A 19,202-nucleotide genomic window follows, 5' to 3' on the forward strand; every position below is an offset into this window, starting at 1 on the left:
GCAAGGCATGAAGGCGTGGTGCCGACGACGTAGGTCACTGGTCACCCCACAAAAAGACACCTTCAACATTCGAGCATGCGTCAACATTGAGCTAGTGATATTGAAAGGCCCGCAAAATTTTCTTTCTTTTGAGGTGGAAATATTCACATGTCTGCGCTATATAACCATTCCTCAAGGAATAGTGCAACGCAGAAATAATTTTTCCAGCTGTGGGTACACTCGCAATGCTATTGTCAAATTTATTGAAAGTTTCCGGGAGCGTCCAATATAAAGACTGTTTTTTTTCTGTTGGCTCAGCAGCCGTGAGGCGCCATCATATATTAGTGACAGCTGCGGTGCTATTTAGTTTTCATGATAGCCTTGTAAAATTATGTTGCCGTCAGTAGGGCGGGGGCTGGGCATGATGTTGAGGCATGATGTTGAGGCAGCCATGGCGCGATGAAAGATACTGCAATGAAACCTCAAGTTCGTGACTTCCCGTCGCGCACAAATTTTCAGCCCCTTTACAGAAACGGTTTCTTGAGTTGAAATGAACCGTTTTCCCTTACTCGTTGAATGCGTACATCCAACGAGTCGTGTACATCATTCAGCATGCTCGGGATAACTAAGCGCTGGTAACGCGTACGGCCCGTACTATGTACTCATGTTATACTTAGTTCGTTATGTGGTCAGTCTTCGAGGGAGGTCGAGAAGAAACGTGCTTGTCTCAGCTCTAATTTTCTTCGCCTGAGACGCGTTGGCAGGCCCAAAAAATGAAGGCAGATCTCTATATCCACTACAGACTAATGCCTGTGACAGGCTTTGCTGTCTAGAAGAACCGAATTTTATTCATGCTAACATATGGCGCAATGGTGTGGTTCCATCACCTCTGGATGGGAGCCACTTTAAGTGGGAGACACACATTTATGTATGTCATACACTGGTTTCTTGTAATTTCACGTGGTAACGTATTGTACCGGCACAATGTGAATATACAAAATAAGATTAATCATAGGGAGCAAAAACACGATTAAAGAAAATGTTTCCGTTACGTGGTAAGATTCGCAAGGTTAAAAGATTTGTTACTGCAGATACACTTGGATGGGCAGAAAGAAGGCGCCAAATAAAACTGGCAGCTCTATTTTGAATGGATTCAAATACATTTAGTACGATTCGCTACGTAAGATTCTACGTAATTGAGGCATAGTGGAGAGTCTGTCACATAATGGAAATGTATGCGGGAAGCTTGTATCACAGTGGCAAATAATTAAATGACGGTCAATCAAGCGGAGTTTTTCAGCGCCTTCTTAGTAGTAGGTCCACTGTGCATAATCGAGATTAAATTGGAAGTAAAAATAACACCGAGATATTTGAAAAAACATGTTCGTTCAATAATTCCGCTGCGCACCGCGTACAGGTGAGCCGGAGAGCTTACCAGAGAGGATGAAACCACGCTCTTTGTTTTTCTGGAGTTATTCGCATTTTCTACAAACACATCCCTCACTAAGGGGAGTTCATTCGTTTTACAAAATGGCTAGATCATCCGCAACTGATTATGAGTCTGCAAGCATGCGGCCACATGTTTTACGTTATATTAGTGACTATGTCATTCGTGCGTGTATATATTGAGCGAGCGAGGAACGAGGTCTCGTAGACGACGTTTACTGTCCTGCTCGGAGCGAACGTTCCGCGAAGCGCGAGCCCAACGATGATGATGGTGACTATTTACAGATGGTAATGGCGATGGGGCGTGAGTACAAGAGATTGGGAAGCGTACCCCTCCGTGCTCACACTGGCCATGATAGTGGCGGTATCGCTTGCACTGTGTATGGCATTAATGGAACGCCGCGAATGCTCACAATATATATATATATATATATATATATATATTTACAGATGGTGATGGCGATGGGGCGTGAGTACAAGAGATTGGGAAGCGTACCCCTCGGTGCTCACACTGGCCATGATAGTGGCGGTACCGCTTGCACTGTGTATGGCATTAATGGAACGCCGCGAATTCTCACAATATATGCATATGTATGTATATATATATATATATATATATATATATATATATATAGCGAATCAAAATAGGAAATGAGGGGCTCGTTGAAAATAAGACAGAAATAGCGGTTGGCAGTCAAGAAACCTCGTAAAGCAAAGGGGAGGATGTGGTTGGTCATTGAAACAGATAAAGTATTTGGCAAGAAATAAATAAAGTGGAACTATATATATATATGAAAAAAAAAGGTTTATATAAGTATATAAAACCCGGGGCCTAACACAGGCCGTTTTGGCACCCCTGATCTAACAGAACAGGTAGCCGAGAGATTATAATTTATAGTCACTGATTAAGAAAGACCGGATAAGACCTCATCAATTAACTAGGTAGATTCGTCCAACTTTAGCTATTTAAATTTGTAATTATTTCCTTATGGGGTACACATTGGATTGCTTTCGACAAGTGAATAAGTAACACATCAGTGTCAAGCAATTTCTGCATGAAGACGTAAATCTTTGGTTGGTGGGACGAACTGCATTTGGCAGAACCGCTGTGTTTAGCAGCCGCGCTGATTTTGGAATGAAAAAATTATTTTCGTCGACGTGACCAGTATTGTAAGGCTACGTTATATTCCGCAGGAATTCGCAGTAAACTGATCTTAGCGAAATCGGGTGGGTGTAGTTTGGACAGAACGGCACATGACACTTTCATGTGAGAGCGACAGTACCACATCTCCAATCTTCACGAATGCAGCTGTTGTACAGTGATTGTTGAAACGGTATTGGCCAGAAAAAAAACGACGGTTGCAGGGGGAGGGGGGCTCAATTTACCACTTTCTATGCTGCTGTCATCAGGTTCAAGGATGTAGTTTAGAGGGAGCCTGTCAATGGTCACGAGTACACCGGCAACAGTAACACCAGCGGAGTCACTTGGGCGCATTAACGCACAAATAAAGATCACGCGAGATTCGTCAAGTGTGTGTTTGTGACAAAGAAAGCCCTCAATAGATTGTTCGACATATCAAGGCATGATTCGTTGAGAACACTGCAACCATTTGGATGCTTTAGAGTAACTAAATGTTTATATCTTTAAGTTAAGGGCAATTGCTCGCCAAACGTTTTCCTTCAGATTCTCGCGAAGTGGGCAGCGTATAATTATAATTTTCAGCGTGTTTGATTCCTTTTTCGGAATCACGAGTGTATTCTTTATATTAATTCCATGCCTATTCACTCTTGCGTTAAGGGGCACTTTATTACGCTCTTTTTCAGTTGCAATGTTTTACCGTTGTAGATAAGGGAGTGTTTGTTTTTGATTTGAAGGAATTCATAGGTACACAAGTGCCTTCAACCTGCCCAAAGAATTCACGGGAAATTGTGCAACTTTATGAGGTGTGCGAGATTTAAACTCGTTCTAAAAGAAGCCTGGAAGTTCAGTTACCGCGCAGTTCATTTTTGTCACCATCTGTGTTTTTAATATTATGCATTCGTATTACCTTTGTTGCTTATTAGCGAATGAATAAGGGGTGGTAAGAATCTAGCACTCGGTGGTCAGTAATTTCATCACGAAGAGTTTCTCTTATACAAGATAATTGGTCTTTACCAGTACAAAATAGGTCTTATCACACTCATATAGATTGTTGCGACAGTAAATAGACGTCTACAGGCAGTTTAATGTGGAGACCTCGTGGTCTGTGCGGTGAAATTACTCCGCGAATAACATTTATGGTCAAATTTCACTGAAAATAACCCAGACTTGAGGAGTGCTGCCGTTTTGCATTAATCAATTACAAACTTGTTTTTTCCTGTGACAGCCAATCTTGCCGAATTTAGTTTTTTGCCTACATAATATATATACACACAGAGAGAGGCCGCAATGTTCGCGTTTAGGTTGCCGAAGGCTGGTGAATTCAAAAGTGTAAGTATGCACCCACAAATAAACCTTCCTCCAAACGTGCAGCACAAAAAAGAAACCAGTATCTCCAAGTTTTAGGTCAAGCTTATTTATTGTTGCGAGATGCATTCAGGACATGTCTTTTCATGACATATATTTCGTGTTTGTACCTTTGTAATGCATTACACAATTTAAGGCCATTTTACGGATCCCCACCAGGTGTGGTGAAAGACGAAGAACTGAAAACCACGCTAAAATCTCTGGACGTCGACGTGACAAAGGGCGAAGCAGCCACAATCGACGACGTGTTGCGGGCAGCAGCAACTTTGCTGCTAAAGCTGGACAACGCACCCTTGATGTCCCTGCAGATGAATATGGACCCGAGAAATTCCTCTGCGAAGCTTATCGCGGTGAGCTGACGATACAGACATTCTCACTTTATTCAGCAGCAGAACCTTGCCAAATGAAGTGTCTATGGGCTGCTTTGGTATAGCTTTAGTGTGAGTGCAGAGGGAAACATTCACGGCAGCACGCACCGGCACGCTCAGCAAACTCACAACTTGTCTGTTTTGGGTTTAATGAACCAGGACCCAGAGAAAATTGGGGGCAGTGAAGTACATTCGCATTTGCCAGGTTCTCAATTTGCTGTTTACTCCTTCTTATGGTTAGAGCTGAGAAATTTGGAAACGAAAAAATACAAATGCCAACTGGTATTTAGCAAGACGCGCTGTGACAGGTTGTCAACACTTGTCACTTTTTTAATAGTTTTTAGCCATGTAACAAGTTGGTTGCATATTTCCTAGTAAACAAGTTACGCACGTGAAAGAAGGACGTGAAACAAGGCACGATCGTTGAACAATTCAAACAGAATAACTTTGTTTCACAATATTTTGAGTTCTAGCTTTTTTTCGAGCTAATTTTTTTGTTGTTTTCTAGGTTGATAACGGGAAGGGCCCAGTCCAGCATCCACCCTGATGACTCTTGTGCTAAACAACGTGCTCTCGTTTACCAAACTATTAACATCTAATTTTCGGGATAGCTATTCTACTTTTGAGGGGTTTCTGGAGAAATTGCTAAATTATGGCATACGACCCGTGAAAATTTCGGTCTTTTCCAACGAATGTTTGCCACTCCACCCAGTCTCTTGGTTAAAGTGAAAAAGTGTAAAACACAGTCGATATAGGCAGGACGAATACAATCTAATGAAGCTACTCACGAGGCTCATAAGTGTCCACATTATTGAGCGCAGAGGAAACCCGAGGCGTTTGTAATGGTATTTGTAAGTTCCTAAAGGAGGATACCAGCGTTCTTTAAATTATTTATACATGGTAGCATGTCTACATTATACATGTATAAATTATACATTATACATATTTAAATAAATTATGCATGGTAGCTACTTTTACGATACCACCTACAAACACGCTAAAATAAAAGGGATAAAAACAGGCGAGGTAAACGCGAACACTAAAAACAGAATTTTCCTTGTTCGGTTGAAAGGAAAACAAGAATTATAAGTTTTTTGCGAACGGACTCCCCTTCAGACCTAAGGCTAGCTAATAATGTTTCTTCCTTTCAGGATTCAAGAAAGAAATCGCACCTTGATTTTCTGTCGGTTTTATATAATCGCAAACTGGTCCTTGATCCAACCCCTTTTCTTTTTCTCTTAAACACAAGATCGACAAGACATCATCAACCAAACGCACTAACTCCGTACTACGCGAGAACCGACAAATTCAAATTCTCGCTTTTCCCTCCCACTATTTCAGACTGGAACCTGGAAACTGAATCATTTTTCCTTCCGATACTGGGTAACCGTGCATTGTTGGTCGTATATGTTTTATAGTATTGCTCTTTGCATCGTATTATGCCCTCCTGCTTGGACTGAATTGTGATCCCCAATAAGTATTAAAAAAATAAAAAATAATGAAGGACAAGAGTTGTACCAAGACAGAGCGTGCGCGAGCAGTGCCAACGAGGCGAAACTAAACTGAGTTGAAGAAACTTACTTTGCATCTATCATGGGAGATGGGAGAAGGGAAGAAGAGAGCGTAAGGGATAGGATGGAGAGATAGGAGAGGAGTTATGTGCCCGTGGCGGTAGACCACTATGGTTTTTCCACGTACCTTCTAGGAAGAAAACAGATATGCGGCATTTTTTTATCAAAACTAATCAAGACTGCGCGTATGTGAAGCCTTTGTTCTAATTTTCGTTTCCGACTATTCTCTGAAACCCGCAACCACTTTTATAACGCCTAGGGGCTTTATTATGAGTCTGGATGACGAGTTACACTAAACTATGACGACCTGACGTGCACTCCGCTTGCTTACTTCTGCAAACAGTTCGAGGAGGGTGATTGCCTTGTAAGCCGCATGGATGCTATGCACAAGATGAAGAACAATTCACTGACGGACTTGGCTTGCAAGTTTGTAACAACAGTGCTTCTTCCGGGAAGCCAGGAGCCACCGCTGTGCACTGCCCTGGCGGCCGTTGCCATTGACTTGGCCAAGGTTTGTGGTTGGGGGAAGCGACACGTGTTTCTTGCGTAAGAACTCAATCGACGCTTGCACGTTTGGTGACCACCACTTTGGAATTGGGCGGAACTGAAGGAGTGTGTACAATGTTCCTCTTTTTTTGCGGTTAGCAAGTTATTTTAGAAATACGGCCAATGGCATTCACGGTCAGTTTCAACTTATACTTTCGGCAAAGGTTAAGCCAACAAAGTTTTGGCATAAATTAACTGGACCACCTTCACACCCTCCGCAGGCAAAGAGATACCTAGTCGATCTGCTGGGTGGTCCGGTTGCGAGATACGTACAGGGTGTAACGTCAATGAATGGGCGTTTTTGAATAAAAATGTTTCCTGAGGGAACCGCTTGTCCCTTTGCGTTCAAACTTTACAGGAAGTTCGCACTTTTTTTTCAAATTCGCAAAGAAATGCTTAAGCATTTACGTGTATCATGTAGTACCCCTTCCTCAGAATGAATATTACCAAACCATATTTCTTTGCGTATACTTTAAGGCGAAGAGTTTTATGATGGCTGATGTAACGGTACTGCTCCAGATCGATATTTTTGCTATTAGTTTCAACATGCGCAAACATTGTGTCCGAAAAAACATTAACACCAAAGCACAGTGAAGGGTTCTTTCTTTTTAGATAACAAAATAGGTCTTTCATTCAATATAAATAATATTTCACAAATGCTGTATATTTGGTTGTCACTTTGTTTCATGTCTGTAAAATATTTTAAAACGAACACCTAGTTTTTATAGTCATGTGGTTATTTAAGACCGGGTTTGGGGCATGTGGCAATGTGAGGATTTGTATGCTTCTTTAACCATTTCAGATGTCGACGCTGGCGAGCAATTCATCGGAACGGATGTTCAACTACCTCCTGGCTGAATACAGCGCCGTGTCTATGTTCCGTCCGGTAATCCGATAGCAACTTTAATCCCAGTGTAAAATGAAGGCTAGCCTCGTTGAACTATTGTTGCCTTAATGGAGAATATTGCAGAACTCAAAATTCAAATCCTTGATAGCGTTGACAAATTAGTTTAGTTTTAACATCCGTAGAGATGATGGAGGCGAACAGCGAAAACACCCGTGTGTTCGAGATTTCGGCGCACGTTAAAGATCCCCAGGTGGTCAAAATTAGTCCGGAGCCCACAACTACGGCGCGCCTCATCGCCTGTGTAGCGTCGGTGCGTTAAACTTTGTAATAAGTCAGCTAAAATCAGTAGCCATTAATGCGTGTCTGTGGGAACGCTGAGAACGCTGGCTGCATTAAGATTGCGACCGGAAAAGTGTACTTGCAAGAAGGTTTCTAGAGTACAGTTCTTAAGCCAGCACTCCTGTGGTATCTAGTTGTCCGTCTCTGTCGGCTTCGTTGTGACCGAGCGAACGAAGAGGACACCGAAGACAGACGGAATAGACCGAGAAGGGAAGCGGACGGGAAAAGCATGTCGAAATTGTGAGGGGGAAGGCGGTATGCCGAGGCAGACCGAGGCATGCTCGGCAGCGGCTACGCGCTGTGAGATAACGTCACCGTAGCGCGCGCCGTCTTGCGACCGCTGATGGCGGGATCACTTTGGACACGCAACAGCTATGCGCCGTAAATGAGAGGACTGGAGTTCGCGCGGCGGTCAAATATCGCATTATGGAGTATCGTAATCATCGTCCAATGTTTTATCTTGCTGTGTCGTGCCGAGTTATAAAAAAAAGCTGTCGATTTCGCATTATGGAGTATCGCAGTCATCGGCCAATTTTTTATCTTGCTATATAATGCAGAGTTATAGAAAAAACGATGGTCATTTTTTTTCGTGCGCCGCCGTTTTACACATCTCTCTGTCGAGGCTCAGTGCCCGCCCGCATAGTTTGAAAATGCGTGGCTTCCCATTTGAGGCGCACGAAACTAGGTACCAATCAAATAGATGGCTATAAACCGACGCTGCCCACTTTGTTTACTGAAAGGTTTTTGAAAAGTGAAGTTTCATAGGTTATGTTAATTTTCAGTAGTTTTCACGACTGGCTTAAAAGTCGGTACTAAACCTTTTTATTTCACGGACAGCTTCCATTACAATCAACGCGCGAACATTTAGTGAGAGGCAATCTTTACAATATGCCAGTTACAATTTGGGAGCTGCAATATAACCCACATAGTTTGAGTCATGTCTTATCAGTGCATTCGTGCGGCAAATTGTGTTCGAACAGGGCATCGATTACAGTTTTGTTTGAATTTCCTCAACTAATGCACAAATTATCTCTGGTAAACCTAACACATGGACTATCCACGTGGGCACCCCCATTAGCCCCATCAGCGAAAAGTAGTCCCAACTTTCAATCCGCAAGCTATTGTCATTTAAAATTTACGTTCATACGCTGCTGATCGCGTATTTTACGGCATCTCGGCATTTGGCTCTAGTTGCGGTAGTGTAATGCTCATATTGCGGCCAGGGCTTCTGAAATAGAGGGCGAGAGCTTAACGAATAGTTTTCAACTGGCGAGCTAGCTCATATGAAAAAGAATGGGATTGAGAAACCACTAATTTTTTTTTCGTGTATGGTTTTTCTTGCCATGTGGCTTCTTGTCCCCATACACGAGTCAACAGCCACATTGGAGTGAGGAAGCTTAGGTGTCTTAGTCATGTCCACTCACACTCCACACTCATGTAAGATGAAGTTGTGAAAGTGAGCATAAAGTTTTGTGAGCATAAAGCTTCAATCCTTCGTTTTTAGTTACAGCGTTTGCCTTAGCCGTTATAATCACTGGTACTAATGTAGGAAGGCCTTTTGCACCACGTGCGTATGTCGCCCTTGCTCAGTCACAGCATTTCTCAATGACAGCCACATCAAACCTATCATAAACGTTGTAAAAACACCGCTCAGGCCCATACCGAATGGATTTTTGGTGTCATCTCTGTGGCAAGTTCGCTGTTATCCTTTTCTCCCTTGCCTGCCCCACGAACCTGCTTTTGAAATAAATATCTCAGTCGGTAACTTGTCGACATCTGTAATAATGGGGGTCATCCAGCCCTAGTTTTATTGCTTTATTAGATGCAATTTGTAAACACAAAGAAAGTGTCCCTCTCGCATTGAGCCAGCAATAAATCCGTTTCAATTTTAATAAAACAGCAGCAAAATAAACACCAGACGTACAGTTTTTGCCCAACTTTCATTATGGTCGAAGATTGTTCAATGTTTCAGGAAATGAACATTACGCTCTGACTGCTGGCAGGTGCAGGTGTCGCACAATTCCCCATTCTCTTGCTCTCACCATGCACCTCATTTGAGCGTCATAGGTGCGCAGCAGACGCTACGGGCTACTGCGCGCGGTCGAAAAGTCGTCGTTTGCCTACGAGTTTTATATTTCATCTGAGTGTCATAAACTCTCTTCGATGCAACCGATGCGCTGCTCAACAAGTTTTGGAACTGTTTACAACAATGTAATTTCAAAATTTGAGGTAGGCGCACTTGTTGAAACGTTACTCGCAGCTCTCAAACAGTTTTTGAATAAAATTTACGAATCAGTTGAGGTCATCTATGACTTTCGGAATGTCCAGTTTTCGCTTGCGCGAAAAATTTCAATTTACGCAATAGTGTACGCTGTTCCAGGTTACCTGAAGCTATAGGCGGATGGCCCTGGGTCCGACATCAAAACAAGTACAATTAGCCGATGTCGGTTTCAACTATGTAGACTCCGTCTTTAACATTGTGGAGTTCAGTGAACAGGACTTTCTTTCCTTTGCAGATGCTGGATAAGATGACCGGAGTGAAGAAGTACACAGAGGACGGCGCCATGATTATTATAAAAAATCCAGGTTACCTGAAGAAAGTTAAACATATATTGAAATCGTCACCGTAAGCACACGCCACTCCTACAGTTCGCTCTTAATACTTGACACGGCCTCCCATAAGGTCTAATAGGTAGTGATATTTACGATATACATAAAAGCAGTTTATATATCCCGGTCAAACCCCTGGAGATAACCAAGGCCGGAGCAATGGGCACCCGTGCTAATTGATCGTCGAAGGAGTGATTTTGTAATGTTTGGTACACGTTCACTGGCATGATTCAGGCTCCTGTTTTATTTACTCAACCCTGCTTTGTTCAAATAATTGTATTCCGACATTCGTTATGTGTTTATTAGAAAAGTCCTGGGATATGCATCTCCAAACCTCAGTTTTAGGTATGCAAAGACGAGGAACAGGGGTGGGTGGTGGTTTCTCGGTGTATAGTACGTTATTTTTGCATTAAATTTCCACCGACGTTCAAACAATACGTACTTTAATCAGAATCATTGTTTTTTTTCGAGTTTTACTGTGCCCCTGTAATCGAGCATTTAGGTGTTCATCCCCCGGAATTCAATGATAATGTTAAGTTCTTACCTGAACACTACTCATGCCTAATGAAGCTATGCGGTTTTTCCCAAAAGAGCCGTTCATATCGACGACACGGTATAATACTCAAACTAGAAAAAAGTCGCAAACGCAGCAAAGGCTGTACAACTGCTACCAAGCTATCTGTTTATGGTACTACAGTGAACGTAACAACGCAACGCTTGTGCAATTGTATGGCGTGCTTAAATTAGAAAATGTAGGACTGCAAATGGTCATTCACGTTGAATGACGAACAAGTTTAATAAATCTTTGAACCTCCGCAATGGTTTTTTTTAAGACCAAGCTTCGCCCAGTCGGGTAAAGTGGTAAAAATGTTTGTGGGAAGCTTATAACAAACCATCGTATTCGGTCTTCTTGCTCATTCGAATATCCCAATATACATATGTATGTCGTTCACAATTACTGAAAGCAATCGAATATTTGCTGAAACTCCCAGAATTGGCCGCTTTCAAATTAGCCGCTTTGTATCAGCCGCTTTGGCATACAGTGAGCCCCAGGAAAGCGCGCTTCACTACTACCTATGCTTGCACTGCTAGACACGTTTTTCTAGAGGCAATATAAGCCATCTGATGCCGAAGTAGGGATAGTCTGTTGAACTTTTAAGTACTGCAAAGGACATAAAAATCGCATTGCACCGATCCTTTCTAAAGTTGGCTTGACCACTGTACACGTACGTCCTGGGGTTTAGTTTTTTTTGTGCACAATACAGGAGGAATCAAAACACAGAGGCCCTACAGCACTATAATGCATACCCCCATTAAACATCATGTACGCCTATTCTTTCGAGTCGGATTCACAAATTCACACAAATTTTTGGTACGACGTGGTAGGCGAGATAGAGCTTGGTAGGTGTGGCAGCGAATATGACGAGTTTGATGTCAAAATATCATTGCGCCAGGGCACTATAGTCAATACTTCAATAAGACTTCATGCACGCCTTGGAACGCTGTGCATGGATCCCTCAAAAGCTTGGCTTCATTACTTTTCAGAAAAGCATCGCTTGGAAGGCTTTACCCGGGGCAGCATTGGTGTTCTGATAACAAAGAATGAAGCCCGTAGCACGCATTACTCACGACCTTTTTGTACGCGGTGAAAGCATACTGCATAGAGCGTTGAGGATGCACACACCGGTTACCTCGGTGAGGCCTTAATAGAAATGACTCAGCACTAATAGAAACGTTGAGATGCTGTCGGTTCATACGTCAAGAACTGGGATACTCATAGAAAACACTAAGCAATAAAAAAAACGGCGAAAAGCTGTTGCATGCGCCAAGTACTGGGGCCGCCATAGAGATCAGTAAGAAATAAAAGAAGCGGTGAGGAGCTGTCGTTGCACGCGTCAATCACTTAGGTGCTCAGTTGGAGCGCCTGTAGGCGCTAAAAATAGGCGATTTGCCTACTAATACTTATTGGCCTCTGCCTAGGTTCTCTTTTTCTTTCGTCACGCCTTCCCACCCAACCAACAACTTCTCCGAGTAAAGAAACGTGCTTTACACTTACGCTTGAATTTGTGTAAGCTCCATCACGGGGTTTATTGCAAGGTTGAAATACATTAGATGGAAAACATTCGAAATGTGGGTTACTGGCACGTTTGCTGACGAAACCTGTGGTGTTACCGTGCAGGGCTGATGTTTACGCCTACATGGCGTTTCACACAACCGTCTACCTGTCACCGTTCTTGGAGGACAAGGATGCATTCTGGGAGCCCGCCATGTTCCTGATTACGCGCCGAAAGCGGTCGCGTGCGGTGACCAAGTCGAGGCTGTGCTTGCGCCTGGCCGAAAAGGTGCTGCCCAGCCTGACCATGGTGGCCATTGAGAGGGCCGCCACTGTGACGCCGCTCTTCTCCGAACTTATGGTACGGTTAATGAGAAATCGTCGAAAGAATGGCCGCTGTGCAACCTCTGCAGCGGAAAGTGTGCACAAATTGCGATTATTGTCTGCGAGCGCATCAACATCCTTTTGTCGCTTGTCTAGACTGCGACTTTTAGATGCGACGCTCAGAGCATCTCTTGTCGGCGGCCCTGTCCTTCCTGCGTGCGTGCGTTGTTGCCCGCGTGCGTCCATTGTTCGCGTGCGTCCGTTGTTGTCCGCAGCCACTCTCCCCCTCTCCTCTCCGATAGCGAACACTCTCTCGCGAGGGGCATTGGATTGGATTCGATTGGATTGGCTTGGCTTGGCTTGGCTTGGCCTGGCTGGACTTGGATTGGATTGGATTGGATTGGATTAAAGTGGATTGCGTTGGATTGTGTTGCGTCATAGCCGCGGCACTCTCTCCGCCGTCTCCTTTCCTTCGGGCGTGCTGCGCATATAACCGGTGTGCCGCTCTCCGGCGGCCTTTCGGTCGATGGTTGCTCTCCGCTTGCGCTTGAACCCCCCTCGGCGTCGCATCACACCAGAGTTCCCGCGAGGGGAAGTGGGCGTAATTTTTTTTGAAGGAGCACTGACACCTATTTTCGGCGTTAATATTATCGCACAGTTCGCTACCTTCGCTCAACAGAATACCCTGGCTGAAATATGAGCGGCATGCGACGCCAAGAACATAGTTCAATTGGATCTCATTTATCGCGCCGACGGAGCAGCGCGCGGAGCGGCACTCAGCAAATGGACATCAGCGCGCCATCACCCCGTGAAGCCAAAAGAAGTGACGCGACAGCGCTCGGCGAAAGCTCGTGACGTCACTTCACGCGTGGCCCCACGAGCAGCGAGCGGGCGGAACACCCTCTCAAGTGGGCGCCGGTGACGTCCGCACAAAGCGGTGAGGTCAGGCCGGGATTCTGTCATATGCGTCGTTCGGGATGAAAGCGCGAGAATTTGAAACAAACGATTTTCAGGCCGTTCAATATAATTAACTATCGCGCGCTGAAGTATTTGAAGTGCTGTTTCAGGTTCGCCAGACCATTAGGCATCGATAAAAGCAATAAAAGTGCAACGTAAAATTTTCGTGTCAGTGCTCCTTTACGGCTAACTTTAACTTAGGGGAAGTCATTTCCGTACGGTATTGTATTGAGTTTTTTATATTATGCCAATGACTTTAATCTCTAAATAACTGAAAGTATTCAATTTGACGATTGTGCATTTTTGTAGAGGTATCAGGGGACACAATTGGCGCTTTGTCATATTTTTTTGTGCTTAGGCTCGTTTTTCCCAGTTTCTGTTTTTGGTCGTCTTCGTGTGAATGCAGTGTACGAACGAAGTTTCCTGTAAGTTAATTTTACGTTTACTGCTTTCTATGCATTTCACTTGCGCAAATTTTTCTACTATTTGTTTCTACTATTGAAACTAGGCAATGTTCCAAGGTCGCAACTGTGCAGTATTGGTCAAATACAGGGTGTTACACGGTCGCTGCTCTTTTGTTGCTGTTTGTTTTTCTGGGTTCCTTATTTTGAACGCCATCGTGAGGAGGTTTGTGTACAAGATTTATATTGGTATTTTTATACCATTTGTTCTTTGTGTTATTTTTATTTGCTCTTTATTTTTGTTTTTAAAATTTTCTTTGACCCATAACCGCCATTACACCGTAAGGACCAAAATTTTTACTTTGTTCTATTAACGGATTCAGAACGGATACATATTCTAGCTCGGCCAAATGGGCATTTTTGTGCGCAGACGAGGCGTTGTACGGTTGGGGTTATTTCCGAAATAGTTTTTCGAGATTTTTTGTTCATTTGATTGTTCATGTATTACATTAAAGGGACACTGAAGTGATATGTAAACATTGCGGGATTACTAGCGCAAATTGTAGTCCGGAGTCCCCAGGCCATGTTTCGACCACTCTAGGCGCGTTTACGCGATTTTATTTAGTAGAAAAACTAATTCGAAAACACTGTCCTCCTCTCTTTACGCTCGCCCATTTTCTGTGGCGTTTTCGTGTGACGTCAGGAGGGGATGAGCTGGCAATTGGCTGCGCCACGGCTGCGCTACTGCACGGCTCCCCGGCCGACAGAGTCAGTCGGCCCAGCGTTTCGTCCGCCGGCCGCCGGCGGGTCGTCGCAATCAAGGAGGTTAAAAAAAATAGCTTGGTCGCAATTCGTTCGCTTAGTTGAAACGAAGCCAGGACACGTTTGTGAATGGGAGAATGTGCCTTTCTTTACTTGGTTTGTTTGTACACTGTATATAGCTCCAAGTCAAGGTCGCTTCACACAAGCGCTGTACATGCGACGCTTCGCTGACTGGTACGCCAGTAGGAAAATATAAGGCCTCTTGAAGGCGGGAGAAGAGTCAGCGAAGTCAATATAGGTACTAAGCAAATAAAATCAACTGATATTTTTACCGTACAGCGTAAAACTAGGGCGCGGGAAGCACTTTTTTGCGCTGGGCGAACAAGCACAGCGGTCAGCAGAACGACTACGCATCTGCGAACGCTTTTCCGTCTACGAAATGCAATTGCTAGACGTGAGCTACTGTGGAAACTCGGGCGACGCTTACTGCACGATCGCAGTACAACAAATAGTCACCTAAGCGGCTTGAAATGCCAAAACTAAATAAAAGTGTAAACCGGTTGTGCAATATATACCCTATATTAGCAAGGCATTCGCGTCCCGCTCCGTGGCCTAGCAGTCTGGGGCGCTAGGAATTCACCGCAAATGTTTCGCGAGTCTCGAGTTCGAATCCCCGCGGGTACGTGCTTTCCTTTTTTGTAAGTTAACTTTTTTGTTTTCCGCCGATGTTTTCTATATTGAGTTCACCTTTTTTGGGGCCGCAACGTTCATGGCTACCGAACTAGTTCACAAAACGCGCGCAGGCTGGCACTGGCGCGCTAGCGAGTTCTCGTTGGCGTGCTGTTGCCATAAGCACCGACTGCTTGCAGGCAGCGGGCACAGGCCAGAATGAACAGACCCTTGGCCTGGTGCGAACACGCTTTTTACGATACAGGCATGAGGGAGGAAAGCTCCAAATATGGGGGAAAAGCGCATGACATTTGGGCGTCTGCGGGTACGCGGAGGGCGTTCATGCACTGCGTAGGTCTCGGCTAGTGAATGCTACGACTACAAGCCGTCCTGGGAGGCTTATCTTGTGCATTTTACAGCCGACAACATGGCAGAAGCGCGGTACGATGATTACTGAGATATTGAGAATGCCCATCCAACAAAGCCATTGGTTATGTTTTACAGAACCGAAACCGAAACCGAAACTTGTGTGATTGCTAACCTTGGGCATCGTCCAATCACGGCGCCCCTCCTCTCAACGTCACAGCCTTAGTTGGTGCGGCCGCCGCAAACCGCGCATGGTAGTTTTTCTTCTTTCGCGCTTTATAAAATAATTACCGATTTGTCAACCGGATAAACGATGAAAAGTGTGCTAATTTGAGCCAGTCTACGCAGTGCAAGCAAAAACGGGAGCTTGACAAATTCACTTCAGTGTCCCTTTAATACATTAAGGGGTGCAAAGGAGAAACACTTATATTTTGTTCTATATTGTTGGTTTCTTTATTTCTGTGCGGTATGCATTCTTTGCTAAATACTGTGCTGTGCCAATTGTGTAAAGGTGCATTTTTACAAAGAATGTTCAATTGGCGTTCTCACAACACCCGTTTTATAAATGTCAATGGATATAGTCCGTCGAGAGGACCCAAATTTTAAAAACCCAAAATGCAAAATTAAAAACATCAAGCGAAGCAAAAGATTCAGAAAAATCTATAAACACCAAGCACACACACGACAGAAACAAAAATGCAAAATTCAGAAAAAACACAGCAAAACAGGGCTAAACAATTTTGAAAAAGCACCAACTGTGTAACGCATCGAAGTTTCTAAAAAACATAATTGCCAGAGTTTACGAACTCATTTGTTTTATTAGTGTAAATAAACATCATAGGTCGAAGGAACTTTCGAGAACTTGAAAGTACAAGAAAAAGAGTAAAAATATTGAAAATTACCTAACCAAATTCAAGATGTATTTCTTATACAGCGCACTCAAACGAAGACTACAAAAACAATGCCCGTTAAAACATGCCGAAAAGCAAAAGCCTAAAATGAGCCGAAAGGGGCAATGCAGAGTGAATTCTCGGCGCAAAAAACCTGAAATGGAGGCAAGCGGCAGAGGAATGCTTACACATAGTAGGTATTTCTAGGAAACTCAGCAGATTTTAAATTTTTGTTTGTTTGTTTTATTTTTATTCAGCCCACTTAACTAATTTTTCTTCAAACCATTTCTTCCAAATATTTCCACTTGGTTTATCATACCCATTAAGTATGTTAAATTTGGCAGTTCAGCATTTTTGTGCTTCTGCAAGCGGTGACATGGTTGGTGCTGCGAAGTTCTTGGTTAAGGAGGCCAACGCATAAACTCGCAATTTTAACAATGCTCGCGACTGCATTTCAGAATTTATGATTAAGAATCCTCGACGCATTTAAACTTTCTGTCTTCAATGGGTATATTGTACCCGCATAATATCAAGATACGAGATTGTTTACAGCATAAAACCTGTTGTACTTTACTCCAGAGAAAACTAATATATTGGGGCATAAATATCTCGGAGATCCTTCCTCCTACTCCAGAACTACGTAAAGGCAGTTATGCCAAAACATTGTTTTCTGTTTAGCGCTGTACATTGTAAGCGTGCAAAAACAGCAACAACCGGTTCCAGAAATTCATTGCCTTCTCAATTGCCTTTGAATTCCTTCCTTCGTTTTTAAACCCTATTATTCTTTAACTGGACTTGAACTAAACTGAACTTAGAGCTGTCTATATGTGGTGGGTTTTATCGAACTTCGATTTCATCATTGAGCGCCGGATTCGAATCGACAGTTCAGAACACGTCAGAAAATCGATGCACATTCCTTGTCTCCACAGTTGATGCATTCCGTTAAAATTGCGACTGGTAATTGAAAGTGCATACATCTTCGCTGTCTCGCGATTGTTGTGTGCACAGCGGTCATTCGGTTTCACAGGCACGTTGGTCTGGGTCATAGCCAAAGCAGGTACAAAGCACTCTCGAGAAAGCCCTAACTAAACAATCCAACAACCTTTCATGAGAAAAGTTATAATCGTTTCACATGTCCGTCGGGTTTTCAATTGTGTCAACATTTCAATCAATTATTTACAGACAAGGTGCTTTTTTTTACTTTTCTATAAATTTAAGGTGAAATACTTCTCGATCTTGAGATAAATAGCTAAATTGTAGTTCTTTTTTGCGTTTGGTCGGCTCGTGCAAAAACTATAATGAGTTCAGGGTTCGCTGATATTTTTACACAATAACAACTTTCTCCATTTTTGCATTTCCCCACATCTACAGGCGGACGTGATTGCGGAGGAGGTGCGGTCGGCCTTTATCGACCAAGTGATGGACATAACACGGGTGGACATGTGGACGAAGCACGTCCTCGTACGAAGGGTGAGAAAGAATATCTTTTGTATCCGTCTAAATATATGGAGTTACGTCTTGGGCAGATTTAGAAATACCCAGTTCCAGTCAGCGCACCGCCTCACAGTGGCACGAAACACTTGTCTTACCGGGTGTCAGGCAATCTTCCCGAAGTTTACACAGATATAGCCAACTACAGTTGGCCAAGCAACCCAAGTACATTTATGAGAGAACTAAGTAAGCAACAGCCGTTTATTAAGACGAGATGTGGTATGAACAAAAAAGCACAGTGGTGAAAGGGGGGGGGTAGCCAGCGCCACTCGGAATTACTCGGGGTGAAGGGGACCTTCTTTTTAACCCCCGGGCCGTGACTCGAGTGTCTACGACATGTCGAGAGTGGTCGACCTGCGTTGAACCCTCTTAAGCTACCTTTGGCACCAAGACTGCCAGAACAGAGGCCCTCGCTAAGCATGTAGCGAATCAGAAAAAGGGAAAAGAGGGGCTCGGTGAAAGAAGACCGGTATTCTAGAGGTCGTGGGTTGGGATCCCACCCGGCGGGCATTTTATCACCACTTTCTTTCTGACTCAAAAAATGCATCTGTTTCTATGACCAACCACAACCTCCCCTTTGCTTTCCGAGGTTTTCGGTGACTGCCAACACTCATTTTCTCTTATTTCACCGAGCCCCCCTTTCCCCAATTTCTGATTCGCTACATGCTTAGCGAGGGCCTCTGTTCTGGCAGTCTTGGTGCCAAAGGGAGCTTCAACGCTGGTGGACCACTCTCGACATGTCGTAGACACTCGAGTCACGGCCCGGGGGTTAAAAAAGTCACCTTCACCCCGAGTAGTCCAAGTGGCGCTGGCTACTACCCCCAAGTGCAGGAAACAAAAAATACCCTAACATAAATACCCGAGGAAGTGGTGGGGAAACAGCCCCACCGGTAGCGTAGTGGTTATCGCACCAGACCGGTATTCTCGAGATCGTGGGTTCGGATCCCACCCGGCGGGCATTTTTTTACCACTTTCTTTCTGACTCAAAAACATCTTCATCTGTTTCTATGACCGACCACAACCTCCCCTTTGCTTTCCGAGGTTTTCTTGACTGCCAAACCTTATTTTCTGTCTTAT

At 43.9% G+C, this 19,202-nt stretch overlaps 1 protein-coding gene across 1 annotated transcript in view; it reads left to right on the forward strand.

Annotated features, from left to right (window-relative positions):
- LOC144167365 (neprilysin-2-like) overlaps nt 1–19,202 on the forward strand; it is a 70,737-nt gene that overhangs the window by 9,720 nt on the left and 41,815 nt on the right. The window contains exons 6-11 of the mRNA XM_077696650.1: nt 4,091–4,281; nt 6,214–6,381; nt 7,219–7,302; nt 10,119–10,228; nt 12,392–12,626; nt 18,006–18,104. Coding sequence (XP_077552776.1) covers nt 4,091–4,281; nt 6,214–6,381; nt 7,219–7,302; nt 10,119–10,228; nt 12,392–12,626; nt 18,006–18,104 — 887 coding nt within the window. The remainder of the gene's footprint in view (nt 1–4,090; nt 4,282–6,213; nt 6,382–7,218; nt 7,303–10,118; nt 10,229–12,391; nt 12,627–18,005; nt 18,105–19,202) is intronic.

Source organism: Haemaphysalis longicornis, unplaced genomic scaffold (assembly GCF_048455015.1).
Source record: "Haemaphysalis longicornis isolate Haplotype H1 unplaced genomic scaffold, Haemaphysalis longicornis Haplotype H1 scaffold_2, whole genome shotgun sequence".
Classification (NCBI taxonomy): Eukaryota; Metazoa; Arthropoda; class Arachnida; order Ixodida; family Ixodidae; genus Haemaphysalis; species Haemaphysalis longicornis.